At 39.2% G+C, this 19,751-nt stretch overlaps 1 protein-coding gene across 1 annotated transcript in view; it reads left to right on the forward strand.

The window, feature by feature from the left end:
• Positions 1–16,029, forward strand: part of LOC108795641 (extracellular calcium-sensing receptor-like) — a 25,828-nt gene extending 9,799 nt beyond the window's left edge. Inside the window, exons 3-8 of the mRNA XM_018566932.1 lie at positions 6,034–6,157; positions 8,936–9,811; positions 11,923–11,954; positions 13,191–13,298; positions 13,788–13,935; positions 15,974–16,029. Of these exons, the coding sequence (XP_018422434.1) occupies positions 6,034–6,157; positions 8,936–9,811; positions 11,923–11,954; positions 13,191–13,298; positions 13,788–13,935; positions 15,974–16,029 (1,344 nt within the window). The remainder of the gene's footprint in view (positions 1–6,033; positions 6,158–8,935; positions 9,812–11,922; positions 11,955–13,190; positions 13,299–13,787; positions 13,936–15,973) is intronic.
• The last annotated feature ends 3,722 nt before the right edge of the window (positions 16,030–19,751 follow it).

The following is a 19,751-nucleotide window of genomic DNA, read 5'->3' on the forward strand; positions in this document are numbered from 1 at the left end:
TGTCAGTGTTAATATAGAGGGAAAGGCTATAAAATAAAGCATGTTTTTAATATTGCCGCCCAATTGCCCTTATGTGTGCTGCTAACAATTTCTAATACATCTCAGTGAAAATACCTTTTTTTATATTTTTGCAAGTAGTCACATCGCCACAAAAGTTCGGCAAGCTTGTCTGCATTGCTTGTGTTATTCAATGTCATTTTTTTGTTTTTTTGCATGGGGAGGGGCCCCATAAAATTTGATATGTGGCCCTGTGATTTCTAGTATTGCCCCTGATAAGAGTGGGGTACTCTTAATTTGCAGTAGAGGACAGGTAATTTTTTTTCTTTTTTTACATGGGTACTAGGAATTATGGGCAGAGCACATAGCACATCCATATGCAATCTTTACCTCAAATGTCAGGGTAAAATAAAACATATTTAGTACATCTCTACAATACATGCACATTTCCTTTAGTTTTAACACTGCAGTACAGAAAAATACTTTTGGATCTACTTTATATCCAGTGAACTCGTAAATTCCTGTTTTAGGTGAAACAAAGATGCTTTGCTGCACTGAAATCAGTGTTTTTAGTTCTCTTTTAGACTACAGAACTCTAACAATCCCTTGCCCTCCTCTGCACCACTACTGATTTCTTTCCCAACAGAACAGTGCTGCTTTCATGACTCTCAACAGCCTTCACACACATCATGTATAGGGAAAGTGCTCTTGAAGTGGTTCTGTTGTGAGGGAGAAGGGCACACTTGTGTGCCCACTGACGGAATAGAGGTGGTGCAAAATGGAAAATGGAATTGCTGCTCCTCCTCTGTGGGTTTTATAAGATCATATATGGAGTTAGATTGCTCTATATTACCTTAGTAAATTTCTTAACAATAAAAGTTTTATATTGTAAGGCAGTGTGTGTTTTTAAAAAAATTTTGATGGACCTGTGAGAGAGAGCAAGATACAGATTCAGAACAACTTCTGCTTCGAGTGTTTGGATGAGTTGGGTTTTACCCCATCCAGAAAACAAGGGGATCTTCAGTTTCAGTTTTTATATTGAGGTCTTGAAATAATATGCGTAGCTCGGGGAGTGAAAGTGCGGAGTGGTACACGTGGTGGATCAGATGGAGCATTCAAGAAATTGACATTGCTCTTTCACTACTACATATATAGCCTTTCACGATTGTTATTTTATGGCACATATTACTGATTATTATATATATTTAATCTACATTTGGATTGTTTATTTCTTCCTTGATTTTGGCAGCGTCTTGATATTATATGAGAAATTGGGTGCACGGGGTGTTGTATATATTAGCTAAATAGCGTGGCATATTTTATTTATTGTTTTGTTAAGTGAATTGGTTTGTCACTTTGTGCTTGCTGCTTTAATATGCATTGTTTATATTGCCACAAAATATCTGATACTCAATATCTAGTCACACATTATTGTAGCTAGTTGAATAGTTCCAATTCCCTCTCCCATTCTCCATAATGTTAAAACCTGTTTGTAATGGCTGTAGTAGGTGAGTTCATGTAAAAAATCCCCCTCTCTTTACTACATGAGAGATGTTTTGACAAAAACAATGCATAATATGTTTAGGGCAGACAAGAAAAAGTAAAAGGCATACATTGTGGAACTGAAACATCTCAAAACTAAAACTAAAGTGCTCTCGGACTCAAGGGGGTAAAGGGGCTCAGGGACACAAATGGTTACAAACACATCAGAAATTGTATTTAATTTATTGTTTAGATCAGCTATGGTGCAACAGATCCTCGTTTAACCAATAAACAAGTCTACCCGTCATTCTTCCAAACACTGCCCAGTGATCAGATACAGTATCTGGCAATTGTGAAGCTACTGAACCACTTTGGCTGGACATGGATTGGTATTATTACAACTGATGATGATGTTGGAGAGATACAAAGTCTGGAGCTCATCAAACAGGCTGCTAAACATGGCATTTGCATTGAGTATACTATTAAATTACCACCTGGTCACACCAAGAAAGGATACTATATATCAGATGTAAGAAATGAAATTTTCAATAATTCAACCTCTACTGTTGTTGTGCTTTGTGGCTCCATTTCATTTGCCATGGGGCATTTCATTGAAACACTTTGCACGGTTGGCCATAAGAAGACAATAATTACTCCAGCAACTCCACTTCCTCACCTTCCACAAAAACCCAGAGGGGAAGCTTCCCTCCATGGTAGTTTGATATTTACCCCTATCACTAATACAATACCCAATTTAAAAATGTTTTTAGAAAACTTCAGCCTTACAAGTAATCCTAATAATTCATTAGCTCAACACATCATGGCAATTCATTTTGGATGTAAATCTTCATATCCATTTCTTACCAAGATGATTGAAAAGTATTATGGAATTAGACTTTACAAATGTAACAGAAGTATACTTATTAGTGAGCTTCCTGATCATATATACTACACTCAGAGTTTTGGAATAACTTACCAAGTGTACAGAACCGTCTATGCCATGGCACATGCTCTACATGAGATGCAATTATTTACATCCAGGAAACAAAACACAAGCGTTACAAGTCATAGACATATACTGAAGGTAAGGTGATATGCAGGGTCCAGTATACTGACACTGATTCAATTCAGAGTAATAGAAGTTGTAATGCTGGCTGTATTGGTGAAGCTCATACACTGTATTTAATGCTTAAAAAAGGAACTTTACCCATATCTTTAAAATACCAAAAAACACACCTTTAGAAATGTTTAGTCATGACAATCTACAAACAAATACTTAGATAATTGCTTTGTATTCTTTGCATACCTTTTTTCTCTTTTCTTTCCCAGTCTTCTGACAGTGGCCATGTTAACTAAGGGCAGGTTACTAGATCTCCCTTTACTTCCGGGTAATCTGGCACATGTGACCATGCACATCATCTCAGGGAAGGAAAATCTTTTCCCTGAGATCTTGTGCAATTTCAGATGAGATTTGTCAGTAATGCTCTGCTGATGTAATCTTCCCAGGATGCAATGCTTTAGCACATTACATGATTTGTGCCAGAACTGGACCTAGAAGTAGATGAACTGTATTTGTAAGTAAATGAAAAACAAGTTTGTTTAACTAATTCATGTAAGATGATTTCATGTCAGCATGCCGAGCTGCATGCTGATGTTATTTTTAGTGAAAGGGGGTAAAGCTCCATTTTAAGGTGTAATTTGTGGGAAATGGGACAATGTTATTTCCAATAAAGCTTGAATGTTTTTTTTTGCATTATATATGAAGTGGTGTTGGGTTAGAACCTTTGTAAGGTGTTACATGCGGCTTTCTACTTCTTTGAGAAGTAACCCCCATGCTTTCTGTTCTGTCTTCTGTTCATCACTTGCTGAGTTGCTGTGTCATTACAGACTGTGCTGTGAGAATGGAAAACTGAACAAAGGGGGAATAGACACGACACCCCCAATAGTGTATGTCATAGAAGCCATTCTGATGCAGTGTGAAACCAGCTACAACAGCACTTTACAGGGAAGGAATACAGAGTATTTACAACAAATACATGGATTTCAGTAATAAAGGGTTTGAATTACAAAAATATTAACTCATCTAAAAATATTAAAATGAAGGTGTCCAGAGTTGGGCTTTAATCTATTAACCTATTAAAGGTATCAGACCCATTAGATTAGAGAAATTATTATTAGATAGGGAGCCACTTGTAACTTTGCTGATCTACTACTGGAAGCAGAGGGTTGTAGACAACAGACTAAACAAAATATACTTGTTAATTGTTCCAGTATTATTTAAGAAGGGTTAATTTCCAAGATCCCACTGGAGAAAAAGTGTATTTTAATGAAAAAGGAGAGATGATCCCATTCTATTACATTTATAATTATGCCGTGCTCACTGATGGGAGATATCACGTGCAGCAAATTGGCGTATTCAATGGATTATTTCCTGAAGAGAAGAAACTGCTTATCCTCAAAGATCTAATAATCTGGAAACATGGCAAGGTCAGTGTCATTATTCCTATAACACGTTAATGCAACATGATAACTTCTATCCTCTAGCGTTATAGATGTAAGCAAACGTCACCACACACAAAGGCATCAGATTTAAGTTGAACTACACAACAACAACATCATCTCTTTGGCAGCCATATATTTACAATTACACAGGCCAGTAATCATATCTCACCTCCCAGAACGGGACCTCCATGATCTAGAATGCAAAGATATGCCAAAGGTGTATAGCAAGTGCTGTAAACTGCTATAGCCTGATGTACATGATAACAGATTAGTTTCCTAGTGCAACGCTGGAATATGGGACTATCAGACTTATTCTCTCCATGGTGAATTGCTCAGTTCCCAGACAAGTAAATGCTACATCATATAACTACCCAACTCATCGCTACAGGCGTACAATACCCTAAAACATATATTACAATGTGCAATATCGCTGCAGCCTTCAATTCAATATACCAAAATATACAACATAATATTATAATAAGAAAGGCACTGCAGACACAAAACATGCATTACATAAAATAAATAGTACTGTGAAGTTCCATGTGACAAGATGTATAATCAATGAAGATTAATCCATCCTGTAACAGCTCTAAATAAATTCTTCCAAAAAGTTCTTCACCATGAACTCCCTTTGTGTTTACCATATGGGGGGTTCCACAAGTGAGGAGAGACAGGACCGGAAGCTATGTTAGATGGAAGTCATCTGTATTAGTGCTACAGTATATGCCAATCTGTAATATAGGCATTGTTGTTTGGTGAGTCCTAGTCTGCTGGGGAGAGGTGTTTGAGCATTGGAGCACTTTGATTCACGATGAAGAGGTTGAACTTTGTGGAAGAGTTTATTTAGAACTGTTACCGGATGGATTAATCTTCATTGATTATACATCTTGTCACATGGACTTTCACATTGGTGTTTATTTTATGTCATGTATATTTTGTGTCCGCAGCTCCTTTCTCATTATAATATTGTGTTGCAAATACTACAGCATGCCTTGTCCTATGCAATTTCTGGCTTTCAAAAAGTCTGCAGTCACATCTTTTTCGCCCTGAGGAAGGGACCTTGTGTAGCCCCAAAACGTTGGCATTGTTATTGTGACGATTTGTCCAATTAAATGGACATATTGAATGATATGAGTGCTGTTGATTCCTGTCTTTTGCCTTGTGTCTGCAAGGCACCATCCATGGTCATAACTGCCAGCACCACTGTTGCATAGGTCGGGAATGTTGTGAGGTGTGCGGAGGGTTCTTCCATCTACCTGCATTTACATAGGGTCTTCAAGGGGCACATTAAGGAGACAGGATGGCACGGTGAAAGTAGGATGTGAGTAATTATGAGGCTCTATAATTTAATTATGTCATGTACACTACTACTACTCCATGTCCAGAAAGTAAGGAAGCGGGTCAGGTTTAAGCACATAGCTGATGAGGTCATAAATCAGAAGTTATCTCACATTACTCTTAGTGAGACCCATACTTGGGGTCTAATATCAGGGGTCTGCTTTCTAAGTAGAACCCTATGCTGCAAATTACTTATGGTGAAATATCCTTCCCCTAGCCTATGAGCAAAAGGATTACAACTCTTTATATAGTAACTCTATATAGATTGTTTTCCACATTATTAAACGACAAATCCTGTTTAGACAATTACAATAAACTTGGACCGCCCAGCAGTCTTTAAAAATAAAAAAAAATCAGCTTTGGCAGCGATACTCACCACCTGTTCCCCTCAACCTCACCCACCTGGGGATCCAGCATGACTTATCTTCTGAGATGAATAACATCCAGTGTCATATAACTCACTTCTTGTCTGCCTGGCTCTGCTTTTGCATTATTTAGGAACCATTACCCACCAGAGAAAGAAGAGGGTGAAAGCGCCTGTGACATCACCGGACTGAGGACACCTAGAACTAGGGCAAATTTAAGTCACTCCAAAGGGGACAAATAGGGAAGGGTGGGGGGATCTCTTTAAGCACATCATGATTATTACAGTATTATTACACTTTCTACAATTAGTGTTTATGCACTTTTCTGCTGGTTTTGTTTCTCATGTAGGTTCCTGTGTCTACGTGCTCTGAAGACTGTCCTCCAGGATATAGAAGTGTCATGAAGAGGGGAATCCATCGGTGCTGCTTTGAATGTTTGCAGTGTTCAGATGGAGAAATATCTAATGAGACAGGTGTACATTCTTTACTGATTTATCTCACACATTATGAAATGTTTGTATCACAATGTCAGATAGACAGGAGTAAATATTGTTAAATACATTCCATCAGAAGTTGATCAGAAGCATTGCTGTGATCTGCTTTGCCAGGTTCCGATATTCCTGGAACTAATCAGCTAATTATTATCCACTTATCAATGGAAGCTGTTTTGTTGAATTTTGTCTTCTGCTTCCTTACTTTTATTATTTGTATAGTTTTATAAGGTCTAGGATCCCTCAATAATCAGCCAGGCACCGCAGACATGTGGGCTGATATCTACATGGTTGGAGAACTGCATTGGGCTTTCTGATGTGTTTACCAATTAGACGAAAATGAGATCTGATTGAAATAACTGTTTTTGCATCATAAGCAGCAGAGTTAAGAATAATGATACTGTACTTGTAGGCAAATCTGGATACATGTTTGAGGATCTGATATGTGACATATGTTGTATGACAAGGGGTGACTGTATTAACAGACTGGCCAAATGTCTGAACATTTATTCAAGCATTAAAGTGCATTTATAGCCCCAGCTTTTTTTTTCTCTAATTTGGGATGGAGTTGAGAAAGGCTGCTATCTGGAGATTTCCCCTTGTTTCTTGTCCTGTTGACACTTTTTATTTCAAATGATGGGATGCAAATGTATTGTGAAGAACAGCATCACAGGAATATAAACTGATGTTTGACGATTTTACAGTGTCCCTCTTTTTAACCAGTTGACATCCGCGGTGTTAAACCCCCTTCCCATCCAGGCCATTTTTCAGTATTCAGCGCTGCGGTACTTTAACTGACATTTATTCCGTCATGCAGCGCTGTACTGAAATGAATTTTATACCCTTATCTATGTTGCCTTATAAAAGAGGCCCTGAAAGGCCACCAAAACATTGGTATATATGTCCATGATGCTGTTCTTCACAAAACATTTGTGAGAAACAATTATGTATCTGGAGAACTGGTGACTTTGCATCTCTTGATTTGGTTTTACCAGACTAGAAAAATTGCAACAGGGAAACAGACATCAATCAAAGGCTCATAGGGGTTCTATCATTCCCATAATAACTTAGTAAAATAACTTCTGTTTGTGTTGCTGTTGGTGAGTTATCCTTACTTGCTGTCTGATAAAGCTGTGTCACCAGAACAGGGAATAAGTAGAAATCTCGGGAATGGAGCACCAGATAGCAGACTTACTTATGAGTAATGTATATTTTTGCCCATCCAATTTAGCTTTATTTTCTTCAGCTTGCATCAGGTGTTAGAGGTCACTTGCAGTTGACAGTTAAAGTGACATTAAACCCTCAGATTTTTTAACATAAAACAATACTGTAATGTGCGCCTTACTGTAATCCATGGTAGTTTCCCTTCTCTTTGCTGCTCTTCCTTTTAAATATGTATCTGTTCTCATGCTTGGAGAGAACTTCCCTTTTCAGCAGACTGCCTTGTCTCACACGGTGTCTGTGTAAAGGCTGTAACCTGAGCCAGCACTACAGGAAGAGGCCCTGAGCTGAAAAGGGAAGTTCTCTCCAAGCATGAGAACAGATACAGATTTAAAAGGAAGAGCAGCAAAGAAAAGGAAAACAACCATGGATTACAGTAAGGCACACATTACACTATTGTTTTATGTTAAAAAATCTGAGGGTTTAATGTCACTTTAAAGCTCTTTCAAATGGCAGACCTCCCATATAGTACACTCAGAAGCTAGGAACAGTATGTGATGGTACACAGTTTGACACAGTACCACATAAACGCTTAGTACACAAGCTAAGGTCTATGGGCATAGATTAAATGGTGTACATGGATAGAGAACTGGCTACAGGAACGTGTCCAGAGAATATCGATAAATGGCTCCTTTTCAGATTGGTCTAGGGTTATGAGTAGCGTGCCCCAGGATTCTGTGCTAGGCCCAATACTATTCAATCAGTTTATTAACGACATCGGGGAGGGCGTGAATAGCCATGTTTCTGTGTTTGCTGATGATACTAGAATTGGGAGGGTAATGGACACGGACTTAGACACTATAACACTGCAGGAGGACTTGGATAAAATAGGGGAGTGGGCAACTATATGGCAGATGAGGTTTAATGATGATAAATGTAAAGTAATGCACTTTGGGGTTAAAAATAGGCAAGAGGAATACACATTAATGGGAACTCCACTAGGGAAGTCAGAAATGGAAAAAGATTTGGGGGGTCATAGTAGACCACAGATTGAACAATAGCAAGCAATGCCAGGCTGTGGTAAACAAAGCAAGCAGAGTACTGTCCTGTATTAAAAAGGGAATGTACTGTATGGACAAATCTATAATTTTGCCTCTGCATAGATCACGTGTTCGGCCTCATCTGGAGTATGCAGTCCAGTTTACTGTTACTAAATCTAAACATGTTCATGCTAGAAGTGAGGAGATTAGGGGGGGGGGGGCATGATTTTGATGTACAAGATGTTCAATGGTGATATCAACAAAAAAAAGCATTTGGACAACTTCCTCTGAGACCGCAACATACAGGGGTACCGGTACCCTTAAAAACAAGATAACACAGGGACTCGTACACACGCATACACATGCAGGATCACATACATACACGCAATAGGTTGAACTTGATGGACCTCAATAACATGTAACTATGTAACTTTGTAACTATGGTAGATAACAGGTCAGAAACTACCAAACTTAGACGACTTATAACCCCTGATTGCCTTAATAATGACATTTCCCATATTTCTGCGCTGACCGCTTCCATGCAATCTTTTATATCTAGACAAAGGATCATGCCATAAGTGTCCAGAAGACCAGTGGCCAAATGACAGCAACACGTGTCATCCAAAACCCGTGGAATATCTGTCCTACCAGAATGATACAATAACTCTTCTGATTTCCATCATCTCTGTGATTCTTTTTCTAAAAACTTCTACTATCTTGGGAATCTTTATTGCATTTCGGGACACTGCATTGGTCAGAGCTAATAACCAAAACCTGAGCTTCATACTTCTGGTTTCCATTATGTTGGGTTTCATCTGTGTGTTTTTGTTTTTGGGCCGCCCAGTACACACAACATGTATGCTGCGTCAGACATCATTTGCAATCATCTTCTCTGTTGCTATCTCCTCTATTTTGGCCAAGACTATCATGGTCTACTCAGCCTTCAAAGCCACCAAACCCGGAAGTCCCTGGAGGAAATTTATTGGAGTAAAAATCCCCAATTGTGTGGTTTTCCTTTGTTCTTTCTTTCAGGTTTTAATTAGTATCACTTGGTTATCTTATTCTCCTCCATTCCCAGAAAGAAACACCCACTTGTATGTTGACAAAATTATCATTCAGTGTAATGAAGGATCTGCGGTGGCATTTTCCATCCTCCTGGGTTACATGGGACTTCTAGCAGCTGTGACTTTCATTGTGGCTTTCCTGGCCAGAAATTTACCAGATAGTTTCAATGAAGCCAAATACATCACCTTCAGCATGCTGGTGTTCTGCAGCGTCTGGATCGCTTTTATCCCAGCTTATATGAGCGTTACAGGAAAGAACACTGTGCTTGTAGAGATATTTGCTATACTATCTTCTACTGTTGGCATTTTGGGTTGTATATTTTTTCCAAAATGTTACATTATATTGCTGAGGCCAGATTTAAACTCCAAAAGTAACTTACTAAAACAAAGACATCAGAAATAACTTTGATCAATTTAAATTAATATAAAATGGCATGAATTGTCCTTTTATGTAGCATTTAGACTAGCAATCTATTTTTGTTGAGAAAAAGAACTTTGTTGCCACTGTTGGTACTCAAATTTATTTATATACTCCGAAAATTGGCTCCTAGATATCTGTCCCTCACCCCTACGTTAATGTGTATGGGGTACACATGGCCAACATAGGAAGAACACCAATGTTACTCATTCACAAGAAAAACATAAAATAAAATAGCATATAAACACTAAGCTGTGTACAGTATATTGTGTATATTTGTTCTTTTTTTTTTTCAAAAAAGAAAATAAGAAATCTAATTATGTAAAAAATGCTACACTAAAAAATTATGATGGCAGGTGGAAAAATGTTAACGCGGGAAATGACCTGGCCATGAACTAGAGAAATTAGGCTTTTTTTTCGCTATCTAGTATGAAAGCAATTCAAGAGTAGGGATGAGCCTTGGTTCAGTTCAAAGACCTTTCATCAACCCATCATAAAGTCTGAATATTGCAAACTTAAATCTAAACCCCACTGACATCTATAGGGGGTGAATCTTGGAAATATGTTCTGGCCATTTTCAAGGCTAATAGGCAAGAGATTGTCAAACAAAAGGTACCAAAGCAAAAATACATTACAAAATACCATTCTGTGCAGAGATGGTTCTGCTTTCTGTACAAATTTGAGGGCAACATGAGACGAAAACCAATCTGCATAATTACATACTTGGGAGATGCCTTTAAACTGTATTTGGTGTTAATAATATTTTCAGGGACAACATCAATGACACTTTACTCTTGCATAAGATATTTAGCATGTGTAATAGATTTATATAGTTATTGCTAAGCCTGATGAAGGGGACCCTGCGTGGCCCCGAATGCGCTAGTTTTGGTGACATGACGTTCCAGTAAACAAACTCTTTGGACTGCAATACTGGTTGTGTGCTGGTGACATTTATTCATCTTTATTCTCATAGAGGTCTCCTAGAGTGTTAATCTCTCATGTTTTCCACTCTGATTGAATATGTGTATTAAAAACGTTAATCAAACTTAATAAGTCCACAGCTTATCTGTGTCATCAGCCCACCAATACTTTATTAGGTTAATAAGAGTTGCTTCATAGTAAGAATACAAAATGGGAATTCCCAAACCTCCATGTCCCTTACGTTTAGATGAGATTGTCATCACACATCCAGGTTTTTTTATAGTTCCAAACACATTTTAGGAATAGGTAGCATTCAAAAATAATAATCTCAGTAATATAGGCATTTTGAAAAATGCTATTCAGTCTACCATTGATAGCTCATTACGTGAGATTCTTTTTAGTTCTTGGGGCTCATTAACTGAGATTCTTTTTAGTTTTTGGGGTAAATTACATGGTTGCATAGTTATTGAGGTTGAAGAGACAGGTTGACATCGAGTTGTTAAGAAATTGTTAAGATCATAAATCTGTATGCCCAGGTAGTTCCCCATGTGTTAGGATACCTTGTTTGTAGATAACTCTTAAAGGCAGTGGGAATATAATAGCCCACAATCTGAGATTTAGAAGCCCACAATAGCCTACAATCTAGGATTGGACTCTGGAATAAGAAACTTTGCCACAGGCCTCTAAAGTAGGTTGGATATGTTTAAGCAAATTATGAAAATCAGTAGCCATAGTACAATATAATCCACAAATAATATAATTCCCTTATTGTGCTGGTTATCCCTAATGCTTTGCGTGTAATAGTTTATAATCATTGTGAATGTAATAGGAGATAAGGGATAGTCCTGCCTGGTACCATTGGTCATAGTAAAGGAATCTGATAGCATTCTCTTGGGCTAGACCCTAGTACAGGGTTCAAAATTTCCACTCGGCTGCTCGCATTTGGCGAGTAAAAATAAGGTGAGGGCGAGTGGAAATTTGGGTCTCCAAGTACCAAATTGGGTCCGCAGGCCAACTCCGGCCCGTGAGCCGGTACTATGTGGCCCTCAGCCAGGTGCCATGTCAGTCACATGGTCGCAGACCGCATACCTGACTTGCGGGAGCAGCTCCACGGTCTGCATCTGTGTCGGATGCAGACTGCAGAGCAGCTCCTGTCAGCTCTGGCTTCCTTCGGCCGGAGCTCTGACAGTTTTGAGCTCCGGCCGAAAGGATGTATGTGAGGAGGATCGATCCCTGGTTATCTTCCGCAGACCTCACTAATCACACCAGATAACCAGGGATCGACCAGGGATTACATTCTCGTATGATCTGCCCATCTTGGACGTTGTTGAGAAGTGTATTATTGTGTTTTAAGCTGCCATACACCTTACAACCATCGCACAACTTTCGTTATGCTATGGTTGTAAGGTTGTGAGGTCATTAAAATCTCATACAATCTGCCCATCTTGGACAGGCAGATCGTACTTGCGATGATTGCAGTGCTGAGCGGGCAGTGTGCGGCATTCGTCTTCTGACCATGCCACCAACCTGCCAAAAGGTTTTCCAGCGTGCTTGGAAGACGAAAGTCGTACAACCTTACAGTAGAAGCGGTCGCACACTGCCCATACACCTGCCGATTACCGTACGATCGCGGGATCACCAGCAATTATCGTACGATAATCGGCAGGTGTATGGACACCTTTAGTGTATGTGTATATTAGGCCCCATTCACACCTACAGTATATTTCAGGCCTGTGTCAGGAACTTGCTTTTCCTGTAGCAGGAATCCCTAATCTGCCGTTTACAAGCGGCAACTATCATAAGATAAGAATTATCATAAGATTATTTAAGAGGGTGTGTTTAAGGGCGGAGTTAAGGCCGCGGCAGGGTAAGGGTTAGGCGGGGCAACTGGTGGCTAGTAACTCTTAAGGCCTGGCTAGTAGCTCAGGACTTAAATTTTTGAGCCCTGCCCTACTACACAGGTAATTATATAGAAATAAAATAGTGGAACATTCCTAAAAAAACTAATTTCTCCAGAACTTGACTTATAAAAAGCCAATGCACTCCATCAAATGCTTTTCCTGCTTATAAGCAGGCAAGGTTCCTTTTTTTTATAGTTAAGCAAATTTAACAGTCTTCTGATACCATCTTGGGTATATAGTTGGGAGAACGTTCAACTTGCTTCGGCTGCAGGAAGCCTTCGGTTTAGCCGAAAGGAAGCACAGTAGCCCGTACAGCTGTCACAGACTTACCCGGCGTGTCCCTGTGCTCCAGTGACGTGTCGTCTCGTCGGTGACGTCACGCCGGCTCCGCCCATGGGGAGCGGCGCCACGGGTAAAAGGTCAGCTTGTTCGGCACTCGGCGTTCTCTCGTTGTGGAGTGTCGAGTGACGAACAGAGAACCTGCAGGCGTTGAGAGCTGTGACTTTGCAGATACCTCGCACTCTCCCCGAAATAGCAGACGAATTCAAAGTCTTCTCCCGCTGTGAGCTAAGCACTGCCGAAACTACAAACCGCAAGTATCCTGGGTCTCTGATCCAAGTGCCGCTGAAGCTGCTACATGCTCATGTGCTTGCCCAAACTTGTTGCTGTCTGTGCTGCTGTTTAACTCGCAATTAACCCATAGTGCTATAGCTGAAGTGCATGATATATCTGTCTGTGTTGCCTAACCCTGCAAGTTCCACCACAGTTGTACTGTCAGTGTCTATATTAGAGTTGCATGAGAGAGTTGTCTCAGAAGTGGAGTGGACTGTATAAGGATTCATCACCATTACCTGTACTGTTGCTCATTGCTGCTTAAAATACTGCTTAAACGAATTGCTGATAACTGCCTACTAGTACCACATTAGATACATCCTGTCATCTGTGGGAGACAGAGTTGGGTGCTGTTAACCACAACTCACTGTGGCCATTCCCCTTAGTCTACTAAGGAAGTAAATGATGAGTGCGGTCTCCCTACCGCAATTGGTGTAATAGGGAGCCGCTCACTGACCTTCCTCTTCATAAACAGATACCTCATTTGTTCCGCAGCTGAGATCCAGTTACACATCCAGTCACCTGACTAGCCTTGACAACAGCAGCCAAAGGAAACAGCAATGCCAAACGCATAAGCTTCAGCTCAGCACAGCTTGGGAGAACGGTCCATCGAACCGGCCCCAGTGTGGGACACCTCCACCCAGTGAGTGCACAAATTACAAAGGGGTGCTCCCCTGTGGACAGAGTAGGTCCCAAGTGCATTTTCCCTACTTAAGAGGGGGAGGGAAGCCCATAATACCAGAGTAAAATAGATTCTCTCAGGTCGTAGATACGCTCATCAGATCGAAAATAAAAAAGCAGAAGACACATAGTTCATACCATCTAAAAATATAAAATGTATTTGATAAAAACAGGAACTCACAAAATGGCAAGAGATAACCAGCATAAAAGATTCCCACAGGGGATTCACTCAATGTACTTGATTACAGCAGATGTAATACAACTCCTGTCCGTCCGACTCCACTGAAGTGAGCGGAGCATCTGACATCATCACTACAGTGGAGCCGGACGGACGGGAGTTGTATTACTTCTGCTGTACTCAAATACATTGAGGCAATCCTCTGAGGGATGGTTTTTATCAAATTCTTTTTATATTTTTGGATGGTACACACTATTTGATTTACTAACCTAAACACATGCATGCACGCTAAAAGTCTCTAAAAGCATATTTCCACTAATGCCATATATGGAAAAATCATGCACATGATGCATATATAATGCTGCTTCACAGTTTAGACAAAAATGGTTAGCTCATGCATTTACATTCCTACATTCATCAACGCAAGCAACACAACATAGAGCTAATTTACACAACATCACCTTGTAATTCATGCAGGGCTTTGCACAACACACCTGCTGGGTGTGTACACACTACAAATGTGTTTAGATTCCACCCATAGATCATGCTGGGAGGGAACACACTACAGAGGTGTATACATGTTCGTGGTGTGTTTATAAGGTTAGTAAATCAACCCCTATGTGTCTTCTGCTTTTTTTCGTTTCGATCTGTTGAGCTTATCTATGGCCTGAAAGAATCTATTTTACTCTAGTATTATGGACTTCCCTCCCCTCTTAAGGGAAAATGTGCTTGATACCTACTCTGTGGGTCCACAGAACCAGGTGAGCACCCCCTTTGTAATTTGTGCACTCAGTGGAGGTGAAGGATTATCAAAGAGTCTGTTGTCCTGCACATTATAAAGTCTGCTTCAGAGGACTGCTCATGCTATTTCTATTGAATTGCACTGTTGAATTCTATTTTCTATTGAATCGCACTGTTTGATTTGTTATATACACCGCGTTGTTTGATTTGTTTTAGACTTTCAAAGTATAATACTAATATGTTGCGCTTGGTATAAACAATTTTCTGAACTCAACACCCCCTAATATGTGTGAATAAATGAATAATCTGTATATCTTAATTATATCAGCCTACATGTGCAATCGCAACTGTGTATCATGTGCCAGTGAATGACTATAAACTTGTTCATACACTCCATCACAAGTGTAAATAATGAATAATAAAATAAAAAATAAATAAAAATGAAAATACAAAGTGATTAGTTCTGAGAGTGAGATTATTCTATTAATTGTATAAAGGAAACCGTGTGTGGTGATTATTCGTAAATCAGTGAGCGGCAGAGACACGAAAATCAGTTCGTCGACTAGTGTGAGATAAACAATAAAAACCGTGAAACAGTGTATTGAAGGTTCGAATCCCTCCTTATGTAAGTGTAGCAGTGTTTGTAGCATTAAATGTGACTATGTGTCATGTTTCCGCCAATGATTAATTGTGAATGATCAATCACTTTTTACTGTGGCATTTATATTATAGAAATGTGCATGTGTGGTCATATAGAGAAATTGTAGGTTAAATATGGATGGGACAGATGAGGGGGGCCTCTCCTTGCACACCTCTAGGGTGTTGGATGCATTAATTGTAATGTCGGGATCTGTAAGAGGAGTCGGCACCCGAATGTGATCCTAAACCTTGGGTATAGTCACAACCAATATCCTCAATTAAACAAAGTAGGTCAATATCCTGTAACGCAAATAATTCCTTAAGTAAAGTCGATTCTAATGTCGACATAAATCAATCAACCAGTCCTCTGCTTCACCCCAACTTTTAGATGGTGACATATGGGGGATATTGTTACTTATCTGTCCTCCTGGGTTTCTCCTAGGATTCCATGAAGAAATTAATACGTTTCAGAGGAGTCTCTTCAACGATCACTTGTAGTTATAATATATCATCCATTTCCGCACTCTGTATCTGGAAATCTGGGTTGGGCATCAATCTTTCGTTCCCCTCCGGTAAACCCCTCTTGCACAGCATAAACAGGGGTATCCGTCCACCGGGGTTTTCACAGACAGGAAAGGGGAAAAAAGAAAAAGAAAATACTCCTAAGTGCAGCGATTAAAACACATTTATTTTAAACCAAAATTTCTGCACTTACAAGAACAGAGAGTATAAAAACATTGAGTGGTAGGAGCACTCAGCCATACGAGCACAATGGTCTATAGGAGACAGAGCCAATCTTGCCCTTGACGCGTTTCTGTGTTTCTGTACTTTTTCAAAAGGGTATTGTGTGCCCGTCTCCCACCGGAACTTATATTAAACAATTAGTCAATCTATCCTTCACTTACAGCACTGACACTTCCCACCTGTGATGCCGGTGGTATGTGTCCCACATATTAGCATAATCATCAAAAAAAGGGGGAAATACCGTATATACTCGAGTATAAGCCGTCCCGAATATAAGCCGAGGTACCTACTTTTACCACAAATGTCACAGAATGATCAGAGGATTTGTATATACAGACATCAAAAGTGATATATCGCAATCCTTCACTAACATGTGTTAAAATATTTATTAAAAATTAAGTATACTTTTAGATTCATAAAATTGAAAAATCTATAAATTCTAAAACAAATGATTAAAAAGACACTCTTTAAAATGTTACCACCACATAGAATTTTCTGAGGAAATAGGGTTAAGGAAGGAATATTAAGAGAATTGGGGATGCTTTAATTATGCGGGGTGCTTAGTCACGAAGTCTCACTCACATCTTAGGGTGCGCCCCACCCATCTAATTTGGAATAGGTCCTATCTAAGGTGACCTACAGCGTCACTGGTATATCTTTTAGCAATCGTAGAGGTCTGATATCCTCTGTAAACCCTTTAGGCATATTTAAATTGCTTCAAATTGTCCTTTCCTTTATGCTCAGTGAACATGTCCCCTAGGTTAAGGTCAATCTCTGTAGTTCAATATCTATAAAAGGACTAACAAACCAATTTGTGCTAGCCATTTTTCTTATTTTAGAGCATCAGGGTCTATCTAGATTTATCAAAGTATATATAGATTACAACTGTCCCTATCTTTCATTGAGCACCTATGGGGCATGTTGTTACGGTCTAAGGTTATCTCTTGGGGGAGAGGATGATGTTTGTTCTATGTACCTCCTCTAAAGTCCCTCTATAAATCCATTTAAGGGGGCAGACTTAGTCATCAGCTAAAAAACTATTTAGATCCAGCTCTACATTCAAACCCTTTGGAGTCATGGTTTCCATAATACATTTGCGAGGCTTGGAGCGAATTTCGCCCCCATCGCCACGCATTTAATTTGGGTATAATATTCTCCTTTGTACCAAAAATAGTTGTTTCTAAGTGAAAAATCCATATCAAAACTATAAGACAGGACACCTCCAGGAATTTTTTAGGGGTACAGACCAGAGAGAGAGCCCCGCAGTGGAGGGAACCACACCAAAGGGGACACAACGAATACACCCCACCCAAATGGAGATACAAAAGAAGAGACCAACAAGGTCAACAATCGTGGAACCAGGGGAGATTTTATACCCCACCCCAACAACCATTGGGGTACAGATGGAGAGGAAGACGAAATTTTGCAAGAGGTGGACGAGAGGAGGAAAGAGAGTACGGAGGAGAAAAAAGATGGGAGAAGGAATCTTTAACCTGAGTTCAGCCATTCTTACTCTGGAAGAGATCCACGTATTAGATTTGGGCCTAAAATTTGGACCCATAAAAAGTTCGGCACCTATATGGATTTAAAATAAATTAAAGTTTGCACGAAAACTAAATATTAAGAGACACTTTGACCTGGGATTCCCGATAATGAAAAAGAAATGCGAGAAAGATTTAAACATTCTACGTTAATGAACAAATCCATTTTTGATCCCAATACTAGATCAAATCATCACATTGAGGTATTCAAAGTTATGGTTGAAGAAGAGTTGAGAGGGTTAAAGATAAAACACAAAAAAAATAGAAGCTACATCGATAAAGGATTGAAACTTTTAGAAGAAAAGAAAGAAATCGTGATCCGTTCCGCAGATAAAGGGGGAGGGGTAGTTCTACTTGATAAGATCTACTATGACGAGGAAATGGCAAATATTTTAGGAGATCAAGAGACATATAACCAATTGAAGAAAAATCCAACAATAGATATCAAGATACAATGGAAACAACTATTAAAAGATGGATTAAAAAGAAGGATTCTAAATAAAAAAGAATACAAATACCCGTTACTCACAGTGGGGAGAGTACTGGTGATATATTTTTTGCCCAAAATACATAAAAATCCAACAAAACCACCCGGAAGACCGATAGTTAGCAGAACAGGTTCGCTAATATCACACTTAGGCGAATACATAGATTGGTTTTTGCAATCGTTAGTGAGATGTACCAGAGCCTACCTTAGAGATAGTGGGGATATTATCAACACACTTTCAACCATGAGATACGAAGAAGATACAATTCTAGCAACCATGGATGTACTATCCCTCTATACTAATATACCACACATGAAGGAATTAAAAGCTTTCCAGACTAGAAGATACACAGATTGCCTTTTTCATCAAATTCACTGATTTTTCACTTAGAAACAACTATTTTTGGTACAAAGGAGACTATTATATCCAAATTATAGGTGTGGCAATGGGGGCGAAATTCGCTCCAAGCCTTGCAAATTTACTTATGGCCAAATGGGAGGAGAGTGCAATTTATGAACATAAATGGCTTGAACTACAGTTATGGAAGAGGTTCATAGATGATGTGGTTGTAATTTGGAATGGAAGTACAACCTCCTTTGAAGAGTTCTTCAAATATCTCAACTCCAACAAGGAGGGAATCAGCTTCACCTATAACTACAGCAAGGAGAACATTAACTTCCTGGATTTGATCATACAAGGGAAAGAAGATAAAATAACCACTAGAACCTATTTTAAATCTACTGACCGGAATGGGTACATACCGATAGGCAGTTTTCATCACCCATCGTGGCTTAGAGGAATCCTGAAGGGTCAATTCATAAAAATGAAAAGAAATTGCACAAGAGTTGAAGATTATGATAAACAAGCATCTATGATTCAAAATAGATTTTTGGAGAAAGGCTACAACAAACAAGAGCTAGACAGAACAAAACTAAAAATATAAGACTTAGATAGAAAAGAGATGTTACAGCCTATGACACGAAAACATAAAGAAGATCAGCAAATCTTGTTCATTACAAACGTCTCCACCCAATATAAAGAGGTTGAACACATTCTCCAGAAGCAATGGCCTATTTTAATAAAAGACAAAATTTTAATACCACTGATCCAGAAAAGGCCTAAAGTGGTATACAGAAAAGCCCCTAATGTCAAAGCCTTATTAGTACACAATATAATAGACCCCCCTAAGAAAAATGTCTTGTTTTTCCATGGAAAAGGTTTCTATCCGTGTGGAAAATGCGGAATTACGTTTACAGGACTAGACAAAATAAAAAAAACACTGGAGAGGGAACCATATGGGAGGGAGGTCTCTAAGAATGAGACAAAATGGATTTTCCTAATGGAAACCATGACTCCAAAGGGTTTGAATGTAGAGCTGGATCTAAATAGTTTTTTAGCTGATGACTAATTCTGCCCCCTTAAATGGATTTATAGAGGGACTTTAGAG

The sequence above is a fragment of the Nanorana parkeri genome, unplaced genomic scaffold, assembly GCF_000935625.1.
Source record: "Nanorana parkeri isolate BGI_ZX_2015 unplaced genomic scaffold, ASM93562v1 scaffold989, whole genome shotgun sequence".
Taxonomy (NCBI): Eukaryota; Metazoa; Chordata; class Amphibia; order Anura; family Dicroglossidae; genus Nanorana; species Nanorana parkeri.